Source organism: Xenopus laevis, chromosome 7S (assembly GCF_017654675.1).
Source record: "Xenopus laevis strain J_2021 chromosome 7S, Xenopus_laevis_v10.1, whole genome shotgun sequence".
NCBI lineage: Eukaryota > Metazoa > Chordata > Amphibia > Anura > Pipidae > Xenopus > Xenopus laevis.
The window spans coordinates 7,567,038-7,593,863 of NC_054384.1; the positions used below are offsets into that span (position 1 = coordinate 7,567,038).

Consider the following 26,826-nt stretch of genomic DNA (forward strand, 5'->3'; position numbering starts at 1 on the left):
TATGCGGCTAAATGCCGGAAGTGAGTCACTCAAAAACCCACGCCGGAAAGTCACCTGAGACCGACGCTTGAGACTACACTTCCCGACAAGCTTCGCTTCCATATGCCCCGCCTCCTCGCGTTAAAGCGGAAGCAGAAGCCAACGTGGCCCCTCCCCTAATGCTTTGTCCCGCCCAGAGTGAGTCAGGCTAGGGATGTGCTTCCTGTCCGCTCTATACCTGCCGCAGTGACTAGGCGAGAAGCCGCACGGACCGACGTATTACACGAAGCTTCGGCTCCTGCCCTTTACCCTCTCCTCGTCCCCGAGCCTCGGAGCTTGCCCACCCCATGGCGCTGAAGAGAATACAGAAGGTAAGTGGTTCGGACAATGAGCTTCTCTGAGGCCGCCATCTGCCTCGGCTCTGACAGTTCTGCCTGTTGTCTCAGAGGCATCTTAGTCTGAAGTAAACCTGTGTCTGTTGTGCTGTGGGTGAACTACAACTCCCTGTAGTATATAACTATGTATAGGAAATGTGTGCTGGGGAGGCCCAGGCTGTCTCTCTGTGTCATCTCAATGTGGCCCTAAACCTTCACTTGTGAGTCACCTCCTCCCCCACCCCCACTATGGACTGTTCCACTTGTCATTCACTTCCATTGTCTTCCCCCACACTCAGCATTCCCACCAACTGGCTTCCCCTCTAACCTCTTACACTTTATATCTCTTTATAATCTCCACATGGGACAACTCCCAGCATCCCACCACAGCCAGAGGTGCAGGGAGTTGTCCAACATCTGGTGGGGGCCAGTTTGCCCAACTATTCAATGCCGGCTCCTCCTCCTGTGACCCTTCATTTTAGTCATGATGCTCTGAAGAAGCAAAACCCTTTTGTACCCCCAAATACTTGTACACATTGACCACCCGTTCCTGGGGTTACCCCAATAAATGGCCCTAATGTACCCCCAAATACTTGTACACCCTGACCACACGTACCTGGGGTTACCCTAATACATGGCTTTCAAGCACCCCCAAATACTTGTACACATTGAGCACACGTTCCTGGGGTTACGCTAATACATAGCCCTCAGGCCCCCCCAAATACTTGTACACACTGTCCACAGGTATCTGGGGGTACCCTAATATATGGCCCACATGCACCCCAAATAGTTGTACAGATAATACAGTGCCCGCATGTACCCCTAAATACGCGTTTACATTGAGCACATGAACCAGGCCATACATTAACACAGTGCCCTCATGCACCCCCTGATACCCTTGAACAATGACCACACATACTCAGGAGTACCTTCATGTACCCCAAATACAGTTTTACAATGCCCTCCCTCGTGTACCCCTGATGCCCTAACACACTGATCACGTGTAGTTACACTAACACACGGCCCTTACACATACTGACAACTTGTCTCTGCACTTACTTGAAGGGAAAGTTTCCCTATGATTAAACCTTGTGTATGTGATGAACCTGTTTCATTTACACTGGTCATCGTTGCACAGCAAGATTCCCACTGTATTCACATATTTATATATTCAACATATATAGTGAATAAAGTACCCCCATATAAGGATAATGTAAGTCACCGAGGAGTTTCATGACCATATAAAAGTATGAGGAAGAAGGGCGAGTGCTTTTATACAGGTCATGGAACTCCGAGGTGACTTCTAATATCCTCATATTTTGCAACTGGGGTTACTTTATTTATTATAATACACAAGTTTTGGTGAGTCATGTGACAGAAATGACATCACTGAGTTCCGTTTATAACTAATGACATCACTTAGGCGTGTGTGTGTGTGTGTGTATATATATATATATATACATACATTATATGTAATAACCTTGCTCTCCTCTATGACTCAGGTGTGCTCACAATTGACATTGATTATATCTCTGCACACAGAGTTCTTTGTCACATTGTCGGTTACCTCGTTGCTATGTGACTAGTTACCGCACCTGCCCTTCCTTTTTGGACCGGTGAGCTCACTGGGGACCTGACACTTGAATCAGGAACTGCAACACCTCCTTAAAGGGGTTGTTCACCTTTGAGATCACTTTTAGTAAGATGTAGAGAGGGATATTCTGAAATAATTTGCAATTGGTCTTCATTTTTTATTATATGTGGTTTTTGAGTTATTCAACTTTTTATTCAGCAGCTCTTCAGTTTGCATTTCAAGCAGTCTGGTTGCTAGGGTTCAAACCCCCTAGCAACCATGCATTGATTTGAATAATAAGACACTGGAATATAAATAGGAGAGGGGCTGAATAGAAAGATTAGCAATAAAAAGTAGCAATAACAATACATTTGTAGCCTTATTAATTATTTGTTTTTAGATGGGGTCAGTGACCCCCATTTGAAAGCTGCAAAAAGACAGAAGAAAAAGGTAAATAACTATAAAAAATAAATAATGTAAACCAGCTACTTAGAATTTGCCGTTCTATAACATACTAAAAGTTACCTTAAATGTAAACCACCCCTTTAAAGGAACATTAACATAAAAAATGAAAGTAATAAAAACATTATGTAGTGTTGCCCTGCACTGCTAAAACTGCTGTGTTTGCTTCAGAAACACTACTACTGTTTATATAAATAAGCTGCTTTGTTGCAATGGGGGCAGCTATTCAAAGGAGAAAAGGCTCAGGTTACACTGTAGATAATGGATAAGCTCTCTAGAACATAATGGTGTTATCTGTTATCCACTATTTAACCTGTGCCATATAGGGGTAAATTTATCATAGAGTGAAGTTCCGCCACTAGAGTGAAATTCCGCCACTCTCCATTCATTTCTATGGGATTTTGAAAGGCGTATTTATCAAAGGGTGAAAGTGAAAGTTCACCCTTTGATAAATACGCCTATAAAAATCCCATAGAAATGAATGGAGAGTGGCGAAACTTCACAATAACTTCACTTTTTGATAAATATACCCCATAGACTTTTCTCACTTCCCACCATTGCTCCACAGCAGCTTGTTTATATGAACTAGAAGTCGTATTTCTGAAGCAAACAGATCAGTTTTACCAGTGCAGAGCAACACTACGGGGCCCATATACTTTGCTCGAGTGAAGGAATAGAATAAAAAAAACGTTGAATTTCGAATGGTTTTTTTGGCTACTTCGACCATCGAATTGGCTACTTCGACCTTCGACTACGACTTCGAATTGAACGATTCGGACTAAAAATCGTTCGAATATTCGACCATTCGATAGTCGAAGTACTGTCCTTACAAAAAAACTTCGACCCACCTAAAACCTACCGAGGTGCAACGTTAGCGGAGGTCCCCATAGGCTTTCTAAGGTTTTTTTGGTTGTAGAAAAATCGATTTTTTTCGAAAAAAAAGGTAAAAGGTAAATCCTTCGACTTCGAAGTCGAAGGATTTACATTCGGCAGTCGAATATCGAGGGTTAATTAACCCTCAATATTCGGCTCTATGTATTTCTACCCTTCGTGTATCTCTGTTTGTCGCCATTGTTTGATGTGCAGAAACGGAACCCAGATCCCCTGTTTTCGACTCGAGCTTTGATGTGATAGAATGTAAATTTGATGTATAAAATATTAAATATGCCGGGCATTCTCTTCACTTACCCTTGAATGTTGCCCAGCATAGAAGCTGCAGTGCCAGTATTATGGGCTTTATTTTGCTCTCTTTTCATACACCGGATTGTTAGTGCTCATCATGTGATACAAAGAGCCTAGTGCAAGAAAATCTCAGCGTTTCCTCTTCATCAACAAAAACTCTCCCTCCTCCTCCTCCTCCTCCTCCTCCTCCTCTTGTTTAGATCACAGGCAGCTCTGTTGTTCCTGGGTCACACAGCTCACTCTGCAGCGCTGATGTTTTCTCGGATAGGAGTTTCATTTCTGGCAGTGTATTTCCCCGTTTCATCATCGTTTGGTGTGTTGAAGAACAATTTCAAAATGATTGTTACTCATTCTAGTTGCTTTAAAGGGGAACTATCGCGAAAATGAAAATTTAATATAAGCTTACTCATACTGAAATAAGTAACTTTCTAAATACGATCAATTAGAATTTTTCTGTTTCTCTTCCTACAGGAATTGGGAGTCAGATGAATGATCCAATATATCTTATAGGGGGGGCTCCTTTTGCCTAGAATATGTATTGGTGCTCACTCTATTAAAATCACAAGACATCATGGGGCAAATTCCCTAAGCGCCGAAAATACGCTAGCGACGCCTTCGCCAGGGCGCCGCTAATTCACTTAAATCCAAAGTTGCACTCAGGGAGGCGAAAGGTAGCGAATTTGCGCTAGCGTTAATGCGTCAAGCAAAGCGAAGTTACGCTAGCGATGCCTATGTATACGGCGCCAAGTTAAAGTACAATGGACGTCTATATAGCAGCAAATATATTACACTACACAAGCCTGGGAAAGCTTCATAAAATAAAATAGTTATTTTGCCCTACACATGTGCCCACTGTATAGTTTAGGTGCCATATGTTAGGAAATATAGGGGGGAAGGAGGGTACCCCCCAAAACATTACGATCTTTTTCAGCCTATCACCCTTAGAAAAGTAAGACGCCAGCGTTTTGGGACTTAGAAAAAATGTCAACTTTTTTTCAACCAATCCCTATCTACTCTATTGCACTTCGCCTGGTCTGAGGTGGCGAAGGAAGTCTGACTCAAGAGGGTAACGTTCAGTAAAATCCGCAAGTTGGTGAATTAGCGTAATTGCGTCCCTTCGCCATATCGCAACTTTGCCTGGCGTAAGGGTGCGAAGTATCGGTAGAGTAGGTCTACTTCGCTAGCGAATTTACGCCAGCACCCGTTAATCGGCGAAGTAACGCGATGATGTCACACTGGCGAATTTGCGCTAGAGTTAGCCGCTTCGCGCTTTAGTGAATTTGCGTTAGGATTTGTGTAAAAGTAAGTTATTTAGTTTGTACTGGAATCCGTTATTTGAGTGAGCTCTTATTCAGAATTCAAATCCTGCGTTGTTGGATTTGGCTTCCACAAAAGAGGCTTCTGAATCCAAACCCTAAATTTGAAGGGGGGAAATACATTGATTTTTAGCAAATAATTTGCCTATATTTAGGGATGCACCGGATCCGGGGATCCGAATCCTAATTTGCATATGCAAATTAGGGACAGGGAATTGGGTGACTGGCAAACAAAGAAGTAAAAAATGTTTTTCCCTTCCCACCCCTAATTTGCATATGCAAATTAGGATTTGGTTCGGTATTCGGCCGAATCTTTCGGGACGGATTCGGGGGTTCGGCCGAATCCAAATTCCTTTAGCAACCATGCATTGATTTCAGTAAGGGAGCGGAGTATGAATAGGAGAGGGGCTGAATAAAAAGAGGAGTAAAACAAAGTAGCAATAATAATAATAAGGTTAAAAACGTGTAAATTTAAGTTGCAATGTTGCAATATTTTCTTAACACAATTTGTTTCAATTTGTATTTTCAAAGCCAGTTCCTATTAGTGGATTTTGCGAAAGATTTCTGACTCCTCAGCGATAGGAAAATTTGCATGTGATCACATGGTGCCCTCCTTGTATAATGTACAATAAAAGTGGAGGTGAGAACTCCCATGTGGTTTTTGTAATTTGGGCATTTTAAACAAAAGAGGTTTGTGGTTTCAGTTTTACAATCCCTGAATGTCTCATCAGTGTGGCCCATAATCTTTCTAGTTTTCATCTTGTAACCGCAGCAAATACCAAGATGACCCATCCGTGCTATTGTTAGCAGGGTGCTCTGCAGAATTCAGGCTATTTAGAATTGGGTCTAATATGTGTAGGGGGTGGGTTGCGTGTCTAAGGAATACAGGTATGAGACCCTTTATCCAGAAAGTTCAGAATTACGGAAAGGCTGTCTCCCATAGACTCCATTTTATCCAAATAATCCAGATTTTTTAACAATAATTTCCCTTTTCTCTGTAATAATAAAACAGTAGCTTGTACTTGATCCCAACTAAGATACAATTAATGCTTATTGGAAGCAAAACCAGCCTATTGGGTTTATTTAGGTGGTTATTTACTAAGCTCCGAATACCCGAAATGGGAAAAATTTTTGATTTTTTTTTTTTAATAAAATCGGACTTTAAAAAAAAAAAAAAAATCACGAATTTCTCTGAATTTATTAAACCCCGAGGGCTAAAAAGCCTGAATATAAAAACACGGAATCTCAAACCTGTCGAGGTTGCATAAAAGTCAATGGGAACAGTCCCATTGTTTTTTGGTTGTGTCAGGGGTTTCAGGCAATTTCACAATGTTTAATTCTAGCCATTCCTTCTCCTTTAACCTTTTTGACCCTAAGGGATACATTCGTATACTGTTATAAAGATTGCACGGGGCCCCATATGTGCTCTGTAAATAACTAGAATGTAAGCCGTCAAACGCAGCCACATGATTTTAATCTGTTCTAGCAATGTACCGAATCCACTATTTTGGATTCGGCCAAAACCCCCCGAATCCTTTGCGAAAGATTCGGCCGAATACCGAACTGAATCTGAAGGGGTGGGAAGGGGAAAACATTGTTTACTTCCTTGTTTTGCGACAAAAAGTCATGCGATTTCCCTCCCCGTCCCTAATTTGCATATACACATTGGGATTCAGATTCGGTCCAGACGGGCAGAAGAATTTATCCGAATCCTGGATTCTGTGCATCCCTACTCTATTCTACAAGCAGAAACATTGACTTCAAAGAAATTCTTTACACTCTTCTGAGCATTACTTTTTAGGTACAAATATTATATTTTGTAACATTGAGATCTATTTGAACAGAATTCCTAACTTTACTTTATCATCGCTAATATGTAGAGGGCATCTTGATGACACATCACACTGATTGGGGAATAGTGATAGTTTTTTTTTTTTTTTATTATTATTCACCTTTATTTTTGGAATTTAAACTTTTATCTGGTAGCTAGGGTGCCACTTAACCTAGCAACCCAGAGAAAAATGCGTGCTCAAGATTATGAAAAATATGAATTTCTTTTTAGAGACGTATCATTTGACATAAACTACTTTTAGTTACAACTACATTTACAAATATTTTTTTAATATTAGGATGACGCTCTCTCTTTTATATTCCATGTTTTTGAGTGGAGATCCCTATGGGTATGGGATACATTATCCGGAAACCCGTTATCCAGAAAGTTTCAAATTACAGAACGGCCATCTCCCACTGACTCCATTATATCCAAATATTCGAAATTATTAAAAATGATTTCCTATTTCTGTGTAATAATAAAACAGTACATTTGTACTTGATCCCAACTAAGATATAATTCTTATTGGAAGCAAAACCAGCCTATTGGGATTATTTAAAGGGGTTGTTCACCTTCAAACAACTAGTTGTTTTCAGATAGATCACCAGAAATGATGACTTTTTCCAATTATTTTCTGTCACCATTTTTCCAATATTCAAGTGTAAAGAGTCATATTTCACCTTCTAAAGCTGCTCTGGGAGGGGGGTCGCCGACCCTGTAAACTGTTCTAACTTGATACATTTAGTTGATACATTTCTTATCTTTGTCCCTGCTGAGCAGAATCTCTGGGTTTCATTACAGGCAGCTGTTAGAATTGATACAATAGTTGCTAATAATCCACAGATGCTGCTGAAAAATGGATCAACTAAATGTTGTAAAATTGTAACAGTTCAGAGTCTCACCTGAATTACTGAGCTGTCAGGCTCAAACACCAGAGACAGGGACATTCACCTTTAAATTTAGATTTTGAAAAAACGGTAAAAAATAAATAATGGAAGGCATCTGAAAAAGTATTTTTCTGAGGAGCAATCTGAAAACAATTGAACTGAATAAAGTGTTTGGAAGGTGAACAACTCCTTTAGGGGCAAATTCACTAAACGACGAAGCGCCTAATGCTAGCGTGAAAGCGCCAGCGTTGGGCATTTTCGTTAATTCGCCGATTCACTAACGGACGCTGGCGTAAATTCGCTAGTGTTACTTCGCACTCTTATGCCTGTGGAATTTGCGCAACGGATGTTACTACACAAATTCACTAACGCATGAATTATTCTGAACGCTACCTTTTTACGCCAGACTTCCTTCGCCATGTCAGACCAGGCGAAGTGCAATAAAGTAGATAGGGATTGCTTGAAAAAAAGTTAAACATTTTTATGGGTGATAGGCGTTTTTTCTATTTTATGGGTGATAGGCTGAAAAAGATCGAAATTTTTTTTGGGGCTCCCCTCCTTCCCCCCTACATTTCCTAACTCATGGCAACTTAACTATACAGTGGGCACATATACCTCCATTGTAACTTCAATTTGGCGCTGTATGCAAATTAACCATCGCTAGCGTAACTTCGCTTTGCTTGGCGAATTAACGCTAGCGCAACTTCGCAACCTTACGCTTCCCCTGAGCGCAACTTCAGATTTTAGTGAATTTGCGTAGCGCTGGCGAAAATACGCCTGGCGAAGTGCGGCGAAGCGGACGCTGGCACAATAACGAATCTTAGTGAATGTCCCACTTAATGTTTACATGGTTCTCTAGTAAACTTAAGGTATGAAGATCCATATTATAGAAAGATCCTTTATCCAGAAAGCCCCAGGTCCAGAGCATTCTGGATAATGGGTCCCATACCTGTACTAGCATGTCCCCTGGCACGATTCACCCACCCATATAAGCGTTTGTTTATGATTTCTGACTGTCGGCTTGTATGGTGTAACTGCCATAGGACTGAATGCCACTACTACTATCTCACGGACAGGCCTGACTGCTGACAGATTAGAATCTCAGTCATTGCAAGACCCAACTAGTTAGATCTGGTTTGGTATAGAAAGTATCGGCTGCCTGTAGTTTACTGTTCTCCCTGTGCTGACATCCAGATATGTGTTGGTGCCGACCGATAGAATGTTGTTCTTTGGTTATATCTGCTGAAACCTCTGTTGTATTGGGGAAGGACTCAAAGGAAAACCTTTTAAAGGGGTGGCTTGACTTTAAATTAACTTTTAGTATGTTATAGAGTGGCTAATTCTGAGCAACTTTTTATTTGGCCTTCATTATTTATTTTGTATAGTTTTTGATTGATTGTGCCTTCTTTTTCTTAAGGTGGCCATACACGTGCCGATAAAAGCTGCCGACAGACCAAGTCGGCAGCTTATTGCCAAGTCGGCCAGATCTTGATCGGATGGGACAAAAAATCCCGTTGGATCTCGGCCGCATCTGTCTTGATGCGGTCCCGCAATCCGACCCCCGTTCCCATCTGTTAGGATCCGATCGTTGGGCCCTAGGGCCCACGATCGGATCAGCCCAATATTGCCTACCTTGAGGTGGGCATATCGGAGAGAGATCCGCTCGTTTGGCGACATCGCCAATCGAGCGGATCTCTCCGTGTATGGCCACCTTAACTCTTTTTCAGATGGAAGTCACTGGCACCATCTAAAAACAAATGCTCTTTAAGGCTATAAATGTACTGTTATTGCTACTTTTTATTACTCGTACTTATATTCAGACCCTCTCCTATTCATATTCCAGTCTCTCATCAATGCATGGTTGTTAGGGTAATTTGGACCCTAGCAACTAGACTAAACTAAACTAACCAAAAACCAGAAATAATAAAAAAAATGAAAACCAATTGCAAATTGTCCCAGAATATCACTCTCTATATCATACTAAAAGTTAATTTAAAGGTTAACAACCCCTTTAGGGTAGATCATTTCACAATTGTGTACTCTTTGGCCAATATGTCCCATCAGTCAGCAGTGTTTCCTTTAGTTCCTGAACAGGACTCTCTCTCACATTGTAAGACCGCTAACTGTTCTACTGGGTTGATAAGATTAACCTGTGGGTTGCCAGTAAGAGTTTTGGGGGCGGCTATAGATGCGGGTTGACGGCTCTCTGGGTTTGTGGGGCGGGTCTTCGCGCCTACTTCTAATGATGTCACTTCCGGTTTACAATGACAGCACTGCTTGTTTCTTGATGGTCAGCGGATTGGGTTGCGGATAAGGGTACTTGTGGGTCGGGTAGAGGGTCCAAGTGGGTAAGTATGCGGGTTGAGGGTCGGGTTTGGGTTTAGCAAATTGGTTCAGCGCAGGACTCTAGAATGAGCAGAAGGGCCTGACTACATAGGGTGCAGTGATGCTAATACACCGGGGCCCTGGGGGGGGATGAGTGGGAGTGATATCACTCAAACTTGCAGTGCAGCATTAAAGAGTGACTGAAGTTAATCAGAGCACAAGTCACATGACTGGGGGCACCAGGGATACAGACAATATGTCTAGCCGTATGTCAGATTTCAAAATTAAATATAAAAAAATCTGCTCTTTTGAGAAATGGATTTCAGTGCAGAAGTCTGCTGGAGCAGCACTATTAACTGATGCTTATTTTTTTTAAAAAACATGTTTTTCCATGACAGTTTCCCTTTAATAGGTAGAATGACCGAGATAAGAAAGCTTAGCAGGACAAAGGAAACCACTCCACAACAGTTTTCAAATAAGTTTCTTTCGTCCTACAAGAAGCTTCTGCAGCTCAAGCCTATTTATAGGTGTTGGTGCTACGTAATCTCTATTGAATCTATTCCGCACAGCCCCTCAGCTTGCATACTATGCAGAATTTTAAAGTGGAGATAAAGTGTCTGCCATTAAGTCAAAGCCTTGAAGGAAAGAAAAATAAAGTGATGCAGTTAGTCGAGTGCTGCTGTAAGCTATACCTGTACAGTGCTAAAGCGGCTATTTAGCATCATCATCAAACTGTCAGGCAGTGCTATTACTCCATACTGATCTGCTGAACTCCGCAGAAGTTTTTATGAGCTGTTCATAAAACCTGTTTACCTTTACATTTTTAGTATGATGTAGAGAGGGATATTCTGGGACAATTTGCAGTTGTTTTTCATTTTTAAGTAATTTAAGCTTTTGAGTTATTTGGCTTTTTATTCAGCAGCTCTCCAAATTGCCCTAGCAACCATGCCTTGATTTGAATAAGAGATGGAATATGAATTGTAGAGGCCTGAATAGAACAAGCAATACAATGTTGCAATAACAATACATATGTATACCTAGTAAGAATTTGATTTGTTTTTTTAAGATGGGGTCAGCGACCCCATGTGAAAGCTCAGTCAGAAGAAGGCAATTTAAAAACTAAAGAAATATATCTATAAACAAGCAATTGAAAAGTGGCTTAGAATTGGCCATTCTATAACATACTAAACAGTAACTTAAAGTAGAACCAGTTTAATGGTACAGGTATGGGATCCATTATCCGGAAACCCATTATCCAGAAAGCTCTGAATTATGGAAAGGCGATCCCCCATTTTATCCAAATTTTTGAAAATTATTTCATTTTTCTGTAATAATAAAACAGTCGCTTGTACTTGATTCCTGCTAAGATATAATTAATCCTTATTGGAAGCAAAACCAGCCTATTGGGTTTATGTTTACATGACTTTCTAGTAGACTTAAGGTATGAAGATCCAATTTTACGAAAAGACCCGTTATCTTTTAAAATCCAAGGTCCCAAGCATTCTGGATAACCGGTCCCATACCTGTACAAATTAGGGATGCACCGAATCCAGGATTCTGCCTTTTTCAGCAGGATTCAGATTCGGCCGAATCCTTCTGCCCGGCGAACCGAATCCTAATTTGCATATGCAAATTAGGGGAGGGGAGTTGCGTGACTTTTTGTCCAAAAAACAAGGAAGTAACATTTTTTTCTCCTTCCCACCCCTAATTTGCATATGCAAATGGAATATGCAAATTAGGATTCGGTTCGGTATTCGGCCGAATCTTTCGAGAAGGATTCAGGGGTTCGGCCGAATCCAAAAAAGTGGATTCGGTGCATCCCTAGTACAAATTAGGGCATAATCTCTCTGTACAGGGATAGTGCCCCCATGTATTCGTATTGTTTGTTCTCCATTCGCTTATGAATTAAAGGTAAAATCACTGTGCAAAGAACATTCCCAGGAATTGCAGAATTATGAGCATGAGTGAATCTCACCGATCTCCTTGTCTAATTGCCATAATCTTTCCAATAATTCTATAGCAAGAATAGGCTTTGTGTCTGGGTGAATTTTTACCGAGCCCTTTATCTCCTGCCTTTAACTGGTCATACGCCAGGCAGTGCCCACCCTAAAATAAACTTTAACTTGGTCAATTTATTTGCTATGTTTTTATGCACCAGTGTGTATAATATACAGGGCTCCAGAGTATTTTATGATGTCTGATGAAAGTGCATATCCTCCCCTCTCCCCATCCGTTCAGCTGCGGCACTGAATATATTTGCACTCTTTCCCCAATGGTGACTGCGAGGTGTGAACTTGCTAATAGGCTTTTTCTCGCCTCATTGTGTAGAGCTGAGGATGTGACAGTCGTGTTGAATTCTCTAGTCGCATCCTAGGGATGTGGAACTTAAAGGAATTGTTCAGTATAAGAATAAAAACTGGGTAAGTAGATAGGCTGTGCAAAATAAATAATGTTTCTTATATATATAGTTAGCCAAAAATGTAATGTATAAAGGCTGCAGTGACTGGATGTCTAACAAAAAAGCCAGAACTCTACTTCCTGCTTTTCAGCTCTTACTTTCCACTGATTGGTTACCAGGCAGTAACCAATCAGTGACTTAAGAGGGGCATGTGGGTCATATCTGTTGACTTTGAATCTGAGCTGAATGCTGAGGATCAATTGCAAACTCACTGAACAGTTATGTCCTATGCAGCCCCCCTTATAGTCACTGACTAACTCAGAGTTAGAGAGCTGAAAAGCAGGAAGTAGTGTTCTGGCTATTATGTTACACATCCAGTCACTCCAGCCTTTATACATTACATTTTTGCCAAACTTGCTATATTAGAAAAAAATGTTTTATTTTGCACAGCCTATCTATTTACCCAGTTTTTATTTTTATACTGAACTGTTCCTTTAAGGTGGCCATAGACGATACAATTACGACCATTCCTGGAAAAGACGTTTCCGGGAAAGAGTGTAGAACTGAATGGTTAGATATACAGTAGAAACAGTAGAATTCTACTTGTAACTGATGATTCATCACTAACAATTAAAGGCGCCCAATCAAAATTTTTCAGTTCGGCCGACTGATGAGCCGACCAATATCCAAGTCTTCTGCCGATATCTGTCGGCTCATCTCCCACCTTACATGCACCGAATATCGTACAAAAATTAGTTTCATACGATATCTGTCCGTCTATGGCCATCTTTAAAGCTTGGGATTTTATCTCTCTCAAGCCCTAATGCACTGAAATAATAAACCTAACAGGCCTTTAGAAAGCACTGATCTGATATGTGCCCTTTAATTACTGTCTTCTTTAGCAATATGCCCATCTCCCCTTTTGTGTAACTGTTAAGAAGTAACTTCTGATTCTTGTATTATCTCTGCATTTCACTTCATGAGACTAATTGATCTTTCATTTTGTTTTTTAGGAACTGAATGACTTGCAACGGGACCCTCCGGCTCAGTGCTCTGCCGGCCCAGTAGGAGATGACTGTAAGTTTTAGACAATAGATCTGTTTTTGTACAGTCCATGGTCAATGAATTGTTGCTTATGGTGTGTCCTCTCATTTCAGTATTCCACTGGCAAGCAACCATTATGGGACCAGTAAGTATCTACCGTACTAACCTTCTCATACTACTGTTTTATTATTCATGCAAAAGATTTAAAGGAACAGTTCAGAATATAAATAAAAACTGGGTAAATAGATATGCTGTGCAAAATAAAAAATGTTTCTAATATAGTTATAAAAATGTAATGTATAAAGGCTGCAGTGACTGGATGTCTAATATAACAGAACACTTCTTCCTGCTTTTCAGCTCTCTAACTCCGAGTTAGCCAGAGACTTGAAGGGGGGCTACATGGGACATAACTGTTCAGTGAGTTTGCAATTGATCCTCAGCATTCAGCTCAGATTCAAAAGCAACAGATATGTCCCATGTGCCCCCCACCCTCAAGTCTTTGGTTACTGCCTGGTAACCAATCAGTGGAAACAAAGAGGATCAATTGCAAACTCTTTGAACAGTTATGTACCATGTGGCCCCCCCCCTTAAAGTCACTGACTAACTCAGAGTTAGAGAGCTGAAAAGCAAGTAGTGTTCTGGCTATTATGTTACATATCCAGTCACTCCAGCCTTTATACATTACATTTTTGGCCAACTAACTATATTAGATACATTTTTTATTTTGCACAGCCTATCTATTTATCCAGTTTTTATTTTTATACTGAACAATTCCTTTAAAGGGGTTGTTCACCTTCCAAACACTTTTTTCAGTTCAGTTGTTTTTAGATTATTCCCCAGAAATGAAGACTTTTTTTTTCAATTACTTTCCATTATTTATTCTTTAATGTTTTTCTAAATTCTAAGTTGAATGTTTGGGTCTCTGGTGTTTGAGTCTGGCATCTGCATTCTTTAAACTGTTACAATTTTGCAACTTTAAACTGTTACAATTTTGCAACATTTAGTTGATACATTTTTAGTTGATACATTTCTCAGCAGCATCTCTGGAGTATCAGCAACTATTGTATCAATTCTGACTGCTGTCTGTAATGAAACCCAGAGATTCTGCTGAGCGGGGAAAAGATAAGAGATGTATCGACTAAATGTATCAATTTAGAAAAGTTTACAGGGTCAGCGACACCCCCCCCCTTCCAGAGATGCTTTAGAAGATGAAAAATGACACTTTACACTTCAATATTAGAAAAAAAGATCACACATAGAAAATAGAAAGTAATTGGGAAAAAGTCATTATTTCTGGTGATCTATCTGAAAACAACTATTTGTTTGAAGGCAAACAACCCCTTTAATGTATAATTAGGGAACAGTGGTATTCAACCTGTTATGCTATATAAGCGGTGCCTACTGCCTGCACCAGTTATAGCAGGGATCCCCAACATTTACAACCCATGAGCAACATTCAGAAGTAAAGAGTTGGGAAGCAACACAAGCCAAATAAGGGCTGTGATTGGCCATTTAGTAGCCCTTATGTGGAATGTCAACCTACATTAAGACTCTGTTTTTGGCAGTACATCTGGTTTTATAATTAAAATTTTAATTAAAAAATAAGCACCTGCTTTGAGGCCATTGTAGGCAACATCTAAGGGATTGGTGAGCAACATGTTACTCACGAGCTACTGGTTATAGCATAACAGGTTGTGACTTTTGACACAACTGGATCACAGTAAAACTATAGTAAAGGGTGTGCTTTCCAAATGCAGAGGAGACATATAATACACTTGTAATAGATATATTGCAATACAGAGGTGGTTTTCTGTTGTAGGAATTAAATTGAAAGACTCCATACGTTGTGTGCCATTTATTTATCCTGCCTGGTACCACTGTGCTTTAAACCAGTACAAGAATCTGGAGTGACTTTGACTTTTGATTTGTAGTAACCTATACCCCCTATACCATCCAGTCAGGTACTTAGTAACTGTTATTTGTGAATAAGCCCCAGTATATCAAAACCTTGTGCCTCCTGCCTGTCCACCCTGTTATCAATGTCCGTTGTAATGTTTGTATATCTGTTTTCTTTTTTCTTTTTTTAGACTGACAGCCCATATCAAGGGGGTGTCTTTTTCCTCACAATTCACTTTCCAACAGACTATCCTTTCAAACCACCAAAGGTAATTATCCAAAATTCCAAATTCTATTGGCTTACTGCAGTTTATTTGCATAATGCTGGCACATATATGGATCTGGATATATGTATGGGTTGTATTAAATGATCTTAAAGGGAAGGCCACATTCAGGTGCCTCTTCACGTGTTAAAGGAACTGTTCAGTATACAAATAAAAACTGGGTAAATAGGCTGTACAAAATAAAAAAATGTTTCTAAAATAGTTAGCCAAAAATGTAATGTATAAAGGCTGGAGTGACTGGATGTGTAACATAATAGCTAGAACACTACTTCCTGCTTTGCAGCTCTCTTACTTTCCACTGATTGGTTACCAGGCAGTAACCAATCAGTGACTTGAGGGGGAGCACATAACTGTTGCTTTTGAATCTGAGCTGAATGCTGAGGATCAATTGCAAAGTCACTGAACAATTATGTCCCATGTGGCCCCCCTTATAGTCACTGACTAACTCAGAGTTAGAGAGCTGAAAAGCAGGAAGTAATTATATTAGATATCCAGTCACTCCAGCCTTTTTACATTACATTTTTGGCTAATTAATTATATTAGAAACATTTTTTTACTTTTTACACAGTTTTTATTTTTACACTGAACTGTTCCTTTAACACGTGAAGAGGCACCTGAATGTGGCCTTCCCTTTAAGATCTATTTAATACAACCCATACATATATCCAAGAGTAACTTTAACCTCTTAACAACTTGTTTGCTCTAGTTGTCCAGCCCTCTCTGATATCATCCTTTTGTATTTGGAATCCCAACTGCTCCTTACTCAAGATTGGAGATTACTTTGCTATAGACCCCTCTCTAAATGCATGTTTCAGTAATACTATGGATTGGTATAACAAAGCTTGAATACTGTTATATTTAGAACAGGTAAAGGTTTTTATAGGTATTGTATTCTTTATCCCGAAACCTGTTATAGAGAAAGCTCCGAATTACGGAAGGTGTCTCCAATAGACTCCTTTTTATCCAAATAGTTCACATTTTTAAAAAATTATTTCCTTTTTCTATGTAATAATAAAACTGTAGCTTGTACTTGATCCCAAATAAGATATAATTAATCCTTATTGGAAGCCTATTGGGTTTATTTACATGATTTTTTAGTAGACTTAAGGTATGAAGATCCAAATTACAGAAAGATCCATTATCCAGAAAACCCCAGGTCCCAGGCATTCTGGATTACAGGTCCCATACCTGTAGTATGAGAATGTATCATTGGGTTTTTCCAAGAAACCTCTTGTTCATATGTGTTTATTTTACTGCTATAACTTTTATCTCGTCTCTTCTGATTTGTTTTTTTTTTTCGTGTGTAGGTTGCATTCACAACAAAAATCTATCACCCAAACATAAACAGCAATGGAAGTATTTGTCTCGACATACTAAGGTCACAGTGGTCCCCAGCGCTGACTGTGTCAAAAGGTAAAACTTTAACATCTCATAAGTTGGGATGCACCGAATCCAGGAATCGGTTGGGGATTCGGCCAGGATTTAGCCTTTTTCAGCAGGATTCGGCCGAATCCTTCTGCCCGGCCAAACCGAATCTAAATTTCCATATGCAAATTAGGACTGGGGAGGGAAATCGTGTGACTTTTTGCCACCAAACAAGGAAGTAAAAATATGTTTTCCCCTTCCCACCCCTAATTTGCATATGCAAATTGGGATTTGGTTCAGTATTTGGCTGAATCTTTCGCAAAAAGGATTCGGGGGTTCAGCCGAATCCAAAACTGTGGATTGCATCCCTAATTAGAAGTCTAAGGAGAAAGAAAGAGGCTACTCTGATGTTCTTCTGCTTAGGAATAAAATTAGAAATCTTTCTCACATCTTTCCTAAGCAGAAGAACATCAGAGCAGCCTCTTTCTTTCTCCTGACAACTTCCTTGACTACTTGGTGGTCAGACTGGTGGGAAACTGACCAGCAGGTGGCGCTGTTGTAACAAAATTCATTCATATTAACAGCACATGTATCCCTTAATATCTTGGAATTAAAAGAAAATAATTAATGAATGTAAATTACAAAAGTTCTTAGAATAAGACCCTCATCAGTTTTACATTCACTTATTTTAAAGGTTTACTTCTCCTTTCAGTAATATGAATATGATTAAATGAATCACAGTAAATAAATATGTAGGGTTCTGTTTTGGGGCGTTTGTCTGTATTACTGCAGTGCGGGAAGGATGAGGAGATTCCATAGTGTGTCCTTGAACTAAACATTCTCTGTGTATTTCTTTCCACAGTTTTGTTGTCAATATGCTCCTTACTTTGTGATCCAAATCCAGACGATCCTTTAGTACCAGATATTGCACAAATCTACAAGTCAGACAAGGAAAAGTAAGTATGATTTGCCAGCTCGGTATAGTCGCTCCTAGCCCCTGTGTTGCCAAGATGTATATGATGTAGGCAGGAGTCCTACCATTTGAAAGGGGTAAAAATAACTTGTTGGTAGTCATTTTGGAGCAAAGCCAAATGAGAATAGGCCAATGAACATGAGTGTGAAACATGAGGTGGCAGCAGCGAGTGTGTTGGGGATATTGCTCAGCAGGAGTCACTAAGAATATAAATACAGATACAGCCAAGTCACTGTGACAAATCTGCTGTTTAGTGAAACTTGGCTGCAACCTCAGCTTTATAATGCAAGCTCAACAAGGCACCCTGCCAAACTACCCCGGCTAAGGATCTGTTAAAGGATGTGAGAGGAGTGACCCCTAACAGTATTGCACCATCCCACCATGTATATCCCAGTTCTCTATTGAGCAGAAATAAAACATAACTTTTAATTAGGGTTGCACCGAATCCATTCTTTTGGATTCGGCCGAATCCTTTGAGAAAGATTCGGCCGAATACCGAACCGATTCCGAATCATAATTGTCATATGCAAATTAGGGGTGGGAAGGGGAAAACATTTTTTACTTCCTTGTTTTGTGACAAAAAGTCACGTGATTTCCCTCCCCACCCCTAATTTGCATATGCAAATTCGGATTCGGTTCGACCAGGCACAAGGATTCGGCTGAATCCTGGCCAAATCCTGAATCTAATCCTGAATTCGGTGCATCCCTACTTTTAATAGTGATATAATAAAAATACCAAATTTCCTGTAATTTCCGGTAAATTAAATTGATCATATGAATCTGGAGCAAATTGTTGCTAGGTAAATTATAGGTTGTATGATAAGGTCCTAAGCAAGAGCCACCTCAGTCATGGATTCTGCCCAGTGCCCTCGTACACGTTGGTGTGAGACAAAAGTTCACCGTGACCAGGTTTGCTATACTTAAAGGGATATTGTCATGGAAAAACATGTTTTTTCCAAAACGCATCAGTTAATAGTGCTGCTCCAGCAGAATTCTGCACTGAAATCCATTTCTCAAAAGAGCAAACAGATTTTTTTTATATTCAATTTTGAAATCTGACATGGGGCTAGACATTTTGTCAGTTTCCCAGCTGCCCCAGTCATGTGACTTGTGCCTGCACTTTAGGATGGAACTACTTTCTGGCAAACTGTTATTTCTTCTATTTAAAGGGATACTGTCATGGGGGGAAAGTTTTTTTAAAAATGAATCAGTTAATAGTGCTGCTCCAGCAGAATTCTGCACTAAAATCCTTTTCTCAAAAGCGCAAACAGATTTTTTTTTTATATTCAATTTTGAAATCTGACATGGGGCTAGACATATTGTCAATTTCCCAGCTGCCCCAAGTCATGTGACTTGTGCTCTGATAAACTTCAATCACTCTTTACTGCAAGTGTAAGAGTGATATCACCCCCCTCCCTTTTTCCCCCCAGCAGCCAAACAAAAGAACAATGGGAAGGTAACCAGATAGCAGCTCCCTAACACAAGATAACAGCTGCCTGGTAGATCTAAGAACAACACTCAATAGTAAAAACCCATGTCTCACTGAGACACATTCAGTTACATTGAGAAGGAAAAACAGCAGCCTGCCAGAAAGCATTTCTCTCCTAAAGTGCAGGCACAAGTCACATGACTTGGGGCAGCTGGGAAATTGACAAAATGTCTAGCCCCATGTCAGATTTCAAAATTGAATATAAAAAAATCTGTTTGCTCTTTTGAGAAATGGATTTCAGTGCAGAATTCTGCGGGAGCAGCACTATTAACTGATTCATTTTGTAAAAAACTTTTTTTCCCATGACAGTATCCCTTTAATGTAACTGTGGAAGTTATCAGGAGAAAGAAAGAGACTGCTCTGATGTTTTTCTGCTTCGGAAAGATGAGAGAAAGCAGCCTTTTTCTTTTTCCTGACAACTTCCTTGACTACTTGGAGGTCAGACTGGCCGGAAACTGACCAGCAGGTGGCGCTGTTCATTCATATTAACAGTACATGTATCCCTTAACATCATGGAATTAAAAGAAAATAATTAATGAATATAAATTACAAACGTGCTTAGAATAGCCCCCTCATCAGTTTTTTACATTTACTTATTTTTAAGGTTTACTTAAAATTTAATAATTAACTCTGTATTTCTGTTCTTTTTATCCCACCAGATACAACAGACTAGCAAGAGAATGGACTCAGAAATATGCAATGTAAATTTGTGGGGGGGGGGGAATTTAATTTCGTATAATCTGTTGTACTGTAAATTCTAGGTTTTTGGAAATTAGAAGAGACCGAGCACAGTTTGAGTCCTTCAGAGCTCCCCCCCCCGTTTTATTTTTAGACACTTAAAATTGCCACTCGGAAGCAAAAAGCAAGCCCCAAATCCGAGAAGAGTATTTTGTGTTCACTTCCTATACACTTCATTGCGGTTTTTAAGGTACCTGAATTTTTGCACCTCTGCTGATCGAATCCAAAATGGAGATTTAACCCTGACAGCACCAATGATGACTGTCCAAGCAGGGATTAAAGCATCCAACACTCATTAAAGACTAGATTTTTTTTTTTTTACTTGAGTAATACTGCGTTTTGTTTTGTTTTTTTCTTTTGTAAATCTGTGTTCAGATTCCATTCTGTTAACTCACTATTTAATTTGTATTTTTTTACTGTATAGACTAAATATATTTTATTTACCTTTGTAAGGAAACTCATTTTAGATCCCCCCTCCTCTTAAAGGCACAGTATTCTCAAGACACAACTGCTAGTCTTCAAACTTTTTTTTTTTTTTTTTTAGTAGATTAATCTTCAATTGACAGATTTCTTAAAAAAAAAAAAAAACGTAAATGACGTTTGCACTGTAATTCCGAATATGATCACTAGAGGGAAACGGTTGTTTTTCTTTTTGTGTTGATTCTGGTGTATACTTGACACCAGTTGATTGCAATGTGAACGAATTACACTGCTATGTAGAGGGGGAAAAAAAACATGTATGTTTGTCGCTCATCACACTTTGAATTTTTTTTTTTTTTTGTACGGGCAATATAAAGAAAACTCACAAATCTTTTACAACTCTTACTGTAGCTTTTTTTTGTTTTCCATACAAATAAAATGCATTTTCTACTATGTCTGTATATACTGGTTTTCTGCTCTGGTCAAGGCTTTCCAAGGGTTAATTCACCTTTAAATTAACATTTGGAAGGATGTAGCCAGTGATATTCGGAGATAATCGTTTTTTAGTGGCTTTTTTATTTAAAATTAAAGAAAACAAAAAATGACTAGGGATGAACCAATCCAGGATTTGGTTCAGGATTCTGCCTTTTTCAGCATGATTGAGATTCGGCCGAACCGAATCCTAATTTGCATATGTAAATTAGGGGCGCTTAGGGAAATCACGTAACTTCATCACAAAAATATTTTTTTTTCCTTATGCTGCATTCGGTATTCAGCCAAATTTTTCATCAGGGCCGAATCCCAAATAGTGGATTCGGTTCATCCCTAAAAAATGACCAATTAAAAAGATGCTAAGAGTACATTCCGTACCATGGTAATTGTTTTAAAGTTGAACATTCCCCTTAATCATGTTGCTGGTCCTTTAAGTTAACTTGCAATATCAACGAAACATTTTTTTAAAAATTCGTTTGTATAGAACGAAAAAAAAAAAAAACACCGAGACATATGTAACTTTAAAATCTTTATTAAAAGTCTTCATTAAAAAATAACTTACCGAAACTCCGCTTGCGCTCCTCTTCAGAAACGACGATATCGTGCGGCGCTTGATTTCTCCTCCCTGCCTTCTATAGGAGATAGCCAGGGAGGAGAAATCAAGGATCGTCACCGTTTCTGAAGAGGAGCGCAAACGGAGTTTCATTTTTTTTTTTTAAATGTTGATGTTACTGGTCCTTTAAAGGGTGAACTACCCCTTTAAATAGTAACACTACCTTTTTTTACATTTTATTATTATAAAACTTTATTAAAGGGCCATTGTCTTTTTAATTTGCACTGATAAAAATATTAAGTGCTTGGTTTACATAAGTGGTTTCTATGAAGGTGTTAGAGCTCTTACACACGGGCATTTTTACCTGCGCAGGAGTAGACGCACTCAATCATTTATAAGGGGGCTGTACTCACACAGATGCATGTAAGATGCATGGGACGCAGCATGTTGCATTTTACCTGTGTTCGGTGCTTACATGCGTCTGTGTGAGTACAGCCCCTTTAAAAATGATAGAGTGCGTCTATTCCTGCGCTCCCCTGCGGCTGAACGGAAGAAAGCGCAACGCAGGGGCGCGCAGGTAAAGACGCAGTCTTATGTGTCATTGCCTGGCAACACTTCCTTATAGAATCCCATAGCCCTCCTATAGTGTTGTTATCCCAATACAACTGTGGGCAGTGGAAGAATACTCTGCAGTCCAGTAATGGGGAAATTAAAAGGAGAATGTTTTACTTTCTGCAGTATACGGAAGAGAGAGGTAAGTGGACACCCCTTCTAATTGCAAATAACCTAATTTCACCCCAACTGAATATCCATGGGATGAAGTGGAGCCCCAAATGTGAGCCATTCCTGATCCTCAACCCTCTTCAGCCAACAATGTTGAAGCATCTAGTGGGAACCTTCCCAGAAGAGTAGGGACTTGCTTGGGAATTAGATGTCCTTATACTTCTGGCCACATATGGAGTTATGTAATAAAAGGCTCTTAAGTTTGCCATGGGGCAATAACCCATAGCAACCAATCAGCAGGTAGCATTTACTGGTCACCTGTTTAAATGAAAGCATCTTATTGGTTGTTATGGGTTACTGCTCCTGGGCAAACTTAGTGCCTTATCTTACATATGATGGATAGTGTTTAAAGGAGAGTTCAATCCTAAAGTTTAAAAAAAAAAAAAAAAACCCTACAATGTAGACCTCCTCCCCCCACAGCCTAAGTGTTACCCCAGCAAATGCCCTTAAGTCTCTACTTACTCCATGCGTGCAGAATTTGTCGAGTGGCGTTCACGGGCGCCATCTTCAGCTGCTTCAGAATGAGACCGGCAATTTTCGAGAGTTCCGGCACATGCGCAGTTGTTGCGAGATAGAAAATTGCTCCAACTGCGCATGCGCTGACATGCCGGTCGCATTCCGAAGATTTACGTAGAGAAGAAGATGGCGACCGTGAACACCGATGCCTGAATCTGCACCGAGGGATAAGTAAAACGTTAGGGGCATTTGCCCGGGGGAAGGGAGGGGGGGTAGGGTTTTTTTTTAACTTTAGGGTTGAATTCTCCTTTAAGGGGTTGGTCGCCTTTTGAGTTAACTTTTAGTATGATGTAGATGGTGATATTCTGAGACAATTTGCAATCGTTTATTTTTTGTTTGGGGTTTTTAGGTTTTATTCAGCAGCTCTCCAGTTTGCAATTTCTGTAATCTGGTTGTTGGGGTCCAAATTCCCCTAGCAACCATGCATTTGATTTGAATAAGAGACTGGGATATGAATAAGAGAAATGAGTAATAAAAAGTAGCAATAACAAAACATTTGTAGCCTTTGTTTTTTAATTTTATATGGGGGCCAGTGACCCCCATTTGAAAACTGAAAAGAGTCAGAAGAAAAAAGGCAAATTAATAAAAATACCATAAAAAATAGACCAATTGAAAGGTGGCTTAGCATTTGCAGTGCTATAACATACTTAGGGAGCTTACCCCATTATATTAAAAATGTAACCACGATCTGGCTTCATTTACTAAATACAGTAGAAACCCCCATTTTATGTTTTTTCAGGGGCCCAGAAAAAAAATGGTGTAAAATTCAGGGAAATGTATTATGTATAATCTATAGTTGCAACCACAAAACAACAATGTAAAATGAGTGAAAACCCCAAATCAGGGGATGTAAAATTGAAAAATAGTACGTGTGGCAAAGGTCAACTAAATCGTGCAACAATTTGAATAGTGTGACTTTCTAATTGTTGCACGAAAAACTCAAATTTATCAGCATTATCGAACGGAATCCAAGGTGAAACAGCCCGAAACGCTTGACAATCGCGAAGGCAAAACACGTTTCAAATGCAAAAGGGACCATCTGCCATTGACTTTTACATGACTGTCAGGTTTCAGCTGGGGCACCACCTCTCTAATTCCTGTTTGTAGTATTGCAGGAGAATTAATAATTCAGAACGGTGTTAAGAGTTCAGTGGGGAATATGTCACGGGGAACCCTGGCCCTGTGTCTGATTTGTACAGATGTCACTGGATACATGTGATAAAGCACCTCCCCAGGGCGGTTCATTGGATTAAAGGGATACTGTCATGGGAAAACATGTTTTTTTTCCAAACCCCATCAGTTAATAGTGCTGCTCCAGCAGAATTCTGCACTGAAATCCATTTCTCAAAAGAGCAAACAGATTTTTTTTTATATTAAATTTTGAAATCTAACATGGGGCTAGACATATTGCCAGTTTCCCAGCTGCCCCAAGGCATGTGACTTGTGCTCTGATAAACTTCAATCACTCTTTACTGCTGTACTGCAAGTTGGAGTGATATTACCCCCTCCCTTTTTCCCCCCAGCAGCCAAACAAAAGAACAATGGGAAGGTAACCAGATAGCAGCTCCCTAACACAAGATAACAGCTGCCTGGTAGATCTAAGAACAACACTCAATAGTAAAATCCAGGTCCCACTGAGACACATTCAGTTACATTGAGAAGGAAAAACAGCAGCCTGCCAGAAAGCATTTCTCTCCTAAAGTGCAGGCACAAGTCACATGACCAGGGACAATGGGGAAATTGACAATATGTCTAGCCCCATGTCAGATTTCAAAATTGAATATAAAAAAATCTGTTTGCTCTTTTGAGAAATGGATTTCAGTGCAGAATTCTGCTGGAGTAGCACTATTAACTGATGCTTTTTGAAAAAAACATGTTTTCCGATGACAGGATCCCTTTAAGTTTCCTTTTACTATGTTATAGGCTAGCCAATTCTAAGCAACTTTTCAATTGGTCTTCATTATTTATTTATTTATTTATTGTTTATAGTTTTTTAATTATTTTCCAATTTCTTCTGACTCTTTCCAGCTTTCAAATGAGGTCACTGACCCCATCTAAAAGCAAATGCTCTTTAAGGCTACGCATTTATTATTATTGCTATTGCTCCTTTTTAGTACTCATTTTTATATTTAGGCCTCTCCTATTCATATTCTAGTTTCTTATTCAAATCAATGCATGGTTGCTAGGGGAATTTGGCTGAAATTGCAAGCTGGAAAACTGCTGAATAAAAAGATAAATAAAAAAAACACAAATAAGAAAAACTGATTGCAAATTGCCTCAGACTATCACTCTCTACATCATACTAAAAGTTAATTTAAAGGTGAACAACCCCTTTAAATAAAAAAAACAAAACATGTATGGTATGTTTGTGTGCACAGTGAATCCTACGTTTCCAGGGGGCGGCCCTTATTTTTTAAAATGGCAATTTTCTATTTATGATTACCCAATGGCACATACTACTAGAAAAGTATATTATTATGAAAATGGTTTATTTACATGAAGCAGGGTTTTACATATGAGCTGTTTTATGCAATATCTTTTTATAGAGACCTACATTGTTTGGGGGGGTATAGTTTTCCTTTAATGTTTACATGATTTTCTAGTAGACTTAAGGTATGAAGATCCGTTATCTGGAAAACCCCAGGTCTCATACCTGTAGTTGATTTTTCACATTTACATTAAAAGCAATTTTTAAGTGATGAGAATATTAAAATATACGAATACGTTGTATGTAAAAAGGCATCCCACCCCGGCAGGAAGGGGGGAATGCAGGTTGAGCTCTTCTGACTGCTCTCCCTGCCTGTGACCTTCCAAATGCTGCCTTCCGACTTCTGGGTAGAGCTTTTATAGACATGCGCCTCTTGTCCCGCCCCTTTTGTGACATCATCTGCAGGGCAGGTCGGCGCGGGTCTATAAAAGAAACCCAGAAGTCAGGCGCGGGTGGTGGGCAGGTGTGTGCGGGAAAAGCCCAACCCACACATCAAAACATGGGACTATACATAGTCAGTTTCCCAGGTGCCACCAGTCATGTGACTTGTGCTCTGATAAACTTCAGTCACTCTTTACTGCAAGTTGGAGTCATATCACCCCCTCAAAAACAAAACAATGGGAAGGTAACCAGATAGCAGCTCCCTAACACAAGATAACAGCTGCCTGGTAGATCTAAGAACAGCACTCAATAGTAAAATCCAGGTCCCACTGAGACACATTCAGTAACATTGAGTAGGAGAAACAACAGCCTGCCAGAAAGCAGTTCCATCCTAAAGTGCTGGCTCTTTCTGAAAGCACATGACCAGGCAAAATGACCTGAGATGCACCTACACACCAATATTACAACTAAATAAATACACTTGCTGGTTCAAGAATTAAATTTTATATTGTAGAGTGAATTATTTGCGGTGTAAACAGTGTCATTTAGGAATAAAAACTACACCATAAAAATCATGAATTTTAGCATGTTAAAGAATGGCTACTTCTAAGCAACTTTTCGTTTGGCCTTAATTTCTCATATAAATATTGAATTATTTCCAGCTTTCTGATGGGGGTCATTGACCCCATCAACAAAAACAAATGCTCTGTAAGGGGAGTTGCGAAGTTTTCTCCCGAGGCGACTTCGGAAGAAAGAATCGATGCGTTGGTTTTACTGCCATCAATTTTAATTGTTTCCAATGGATATGCATTTTCAGGAGATTTGCCGCCGGCAGTCATGCATTTTTAACGCGGGTGACAAATCTCCCTGACGGCAACTGCCTTAACGCTACACATTTATTGCTGTCGCAACTTTTTGTTACTCATTTTTCTATTCAGGCCTCTCCTAATCATAATCCAGTCTCTTATTCAAATTGATGCATGGTTGCTAGGGGAATTTGGATCCTAGCAACCAAATTGCTGAAAATGCAAACAGGAGAGCTGCTGAATAAAAAGCTAAATAACTCAAAAACCACAA

At 39.6% G+C, this 26,826-nt stretch overlaps 1 protein-coding gene across 1 annotated transcript; it reads left to right on the forward strand.

Moving 5' to 3' along the window:
* The first annotated feature begins 142 nt into the window (after positions 1-142).
* LOC108697361 (ubiquitin-conjugating enzyme E2 D4) lies at positions 143-20,989 on the forward strand. Its single transcript, XM_018227319.2, has 7 exons — positions 143-350; positions 13,341-13,404; positions 13,485-13,516; positions 15,459-15,536; positions 16,859-16,964; positions 17,779-17,872; positions 20,038-20,989. Exons 1-7 carry the CDS (start codon positions 327-329, stop codon positions 20,081-20,083), a joined length of 444 nt encoding a protein of 147 aa, XP_018082808.1. The 5' UTR covers positions 143-326; the 3' UTR covers positions 20,084-20,989.
* Positions 20,990-26,826: the final 5,837 nt, after the last annotated feature.

What these genes read in the sequence shown, in the direction of transcription:
- LOC108697361 (XM_018227319.2), top strand. Translation starts at nt 327, where the DNA reads ATGGCGCTGAAGAGAATACAGAAG. An exon ending in CGGCCCAGTAGGAGATGACT is followed by an intron (nt 13,405 to 13,484) that starts GTAAGTTTTAGA and finishes CTCTCATTTCAG; the next exon opens with TATTCCACTGGCAAGCAACC. An exon ending in AAGCAACCATTATGGGACCA is followed by an intron (nt 13,517 to 15,458) that starts GTAAGTATCTAC and finishes TTCTTTTTTTAG; the next exon opens with ACTGACAGCCCATATCAAGG.